The sequence below is a fragment of the Megascapheus bottae genome, chromosome 34, assembly GCF_031878675.1.
Source record: "Megascapheus bottae isolate mThoBot1 chromosome 34, mThoBot2.hap1, whole genome shotgun sequence".
In the NCBI taxonomy this organism is placed as follows: Eukaryota; Metazoa; Chordata; class Mammalia; order Rodentia; family Geomyidae; genus Megascapheus; species Megascapheus bottae.
The window spans coordinates 5,279,011-5,280,760 of NC_143542.1; the positions used below are offsets into that span (position 1 = coordinate 5,279,011).

Genomic DNA, 1,750 nt, shown 5'->3' on the forward strand with positions numbered 1-1,750 from the left:
GCGCCTGCCTCACACTTTATTGGAGGAAAACAGAAGTACAAGTATCAAAAGAGAGGCGGGGAGGCGGGCGGGCGCGGCGGGCGCCCTCGGCGGGCGGCAGAGCCCCGGCTCCCCCCGTCTGCCGCCTACTCGGACTTGGCGGCCTCGGGGCCCCCGATCTGGGCGCGGGCCTCGAAGGTGACCGGGATGGTGATCTCGGCGGACTGCGTGGCGGGCTTGGGCAGCGGCGCTTCCACGGTGAGCGTCCCCTCGGGGGACAGGGAGGAGGACACCAGCGTGGGGTCCACGCCGGGGGGCAGCCTGCGCGCGGGGAGACGGAGGGCGCGATCACCACCCGCCCGGCCCGGCCCGGCCGCCCCCACCCGGGGAGCCCCGACTCACGTGTACTTGCGGGTGAAACACCGGGAGATGTAGCCGTGCTCGTCCTGTCTCTCCTCGTGCTTGCCTGGGGGGGGAGAAGGTGAGGAAGGCGGGGCTCCTTCCCCACGGGCGCCAGCGGCTGCGGCGGGGCGCGCGGGGGCCCCGGGCCGGGCTGCGGCGGGGCGCGCGGGGAGCGCGGGGAGCGGGGCCCCGCGGTCCTCCCCGGGACCCGGCTGTCCTCCCGTGCGCGGGGCGGGGATTTTCCACTCAAGCCCCAGCTCCTCGTCGTTTGTTCTTTGCGGCTCCCTGGAGGTCGGAGCCTCGAACTTCCTGCCCGGCCGGCTTGGGACCGCGACCCTCCGGCCGCCCGCTGGGGACGGGGATGAGCTCCGGGCCGAACGGCCGCCCCCCGCCCCCCTCCTTCCCGACGCGGGGCAGACACCGCAGGCAACTTTTTCCGTGTAAAGGAAGGAGGAAAGAAAAGCCCGGCCGCCGCTCCGCGCCCGGGCCTCGCGCCCCGCGCCCTGGCCCCTCTCACCGCGCCCCGCGCCCCGGCCCCGCGCACCGCGCCCCCCGTCCCGGCCCCGCGCACCGCGCCCTGCGCCCCGCGCCCCCCGTCCCGGCCCCGCACCCCTCACCCCGGCCCCGCGCACCGCGCCCTGCGCCCCGGCCCCGCGTCCTCACCGGTGATCTCCACCAGGCCGTCCTTGGTCTTCACCGTCAGCTCCTCGGGCGCGAAGTGGCCGACGTCCAGCGCCACGCGCCAGCGGTCGGCCGTGAGCCGCAGCTCGGAGACGCCGCTGCCGAGGCGCGGGGCGAGCGCGCGGCCCGGGGCGGCGGTGGCGGCGGCGGCCAGCGCGGCGGCGGCGGCCGCGGGGCCCTCGGCGGCGGAGGCGGCGGCGGGCAGCGGGCGCGCGTAGCCCGGCCAGGTGCCCAGCCACTGCGCCCACTCGTCGGGCAGCCGCGGCGACGCGAAGGCCTGGTCGAAGAGGCGGCCGGGCGCGGGGTACCAGTCCCGGAACGGGTCCCAGCTGGGGCTGCGCAGCAGCGAGAAGGGCACGCGGCGCTCGGCCATGGCGGGGCGGCGGGGCGGCGGGCGGGACGGGGCCGCGGTGACCGCCGCCGCCCGGCCGCGCTTTTATGGGGCCGCGGCCGGGTATTCCTAGCGGGCGGGGCCCGGGGCTCTATTCATGGCGAGGGCGGCGGGCCTCCCTCCCCCTTCCCCCCCTCCGTCCCTCCCTCCCCGCGTTCCCGGGCGGGCGGGGCGGCTCGGCCACATCTGGAAACTTCTTCCCGGCTGGAGGTCAGATCCCGGTCCCCGGCCCCGCCCGGGCGCGGAGGGGCGGGGGACCCACTGAGCCCCCTGGTTCTGCCACCCAGGGGGTGACCC

The 1,750-nt window shown here is 78.1% G+C and overlaps 1 protein-coding gene across 1 annotated transcript; it reads right to left on the reverse strand.

Moving 5' to 3' along the window:
* On the reverse strand, positions 1-1,530 carry Hspb1 (heat shock protein family B (small) member 1). Its single transcript, XM_090324419.1, has 3 exons — positions 1,045-1,530; positions 382-445; positions 1-300 (listed from the first exon to the last, which is right to left on the reverse strand). The coding sequence occupies exons 1-3, from the start codon at positions 1,433-1,435 to the stop codon at positions 126-128; spliced, it is 630 nt and encodes a 209-aa protein (XP_090180545.1). The 5' UTR covers positions 1,436-1,530; the 3' UTR covers positions 1-125.
* Positions 1,531-1,750: the final 220 nt, after the last annotated feature.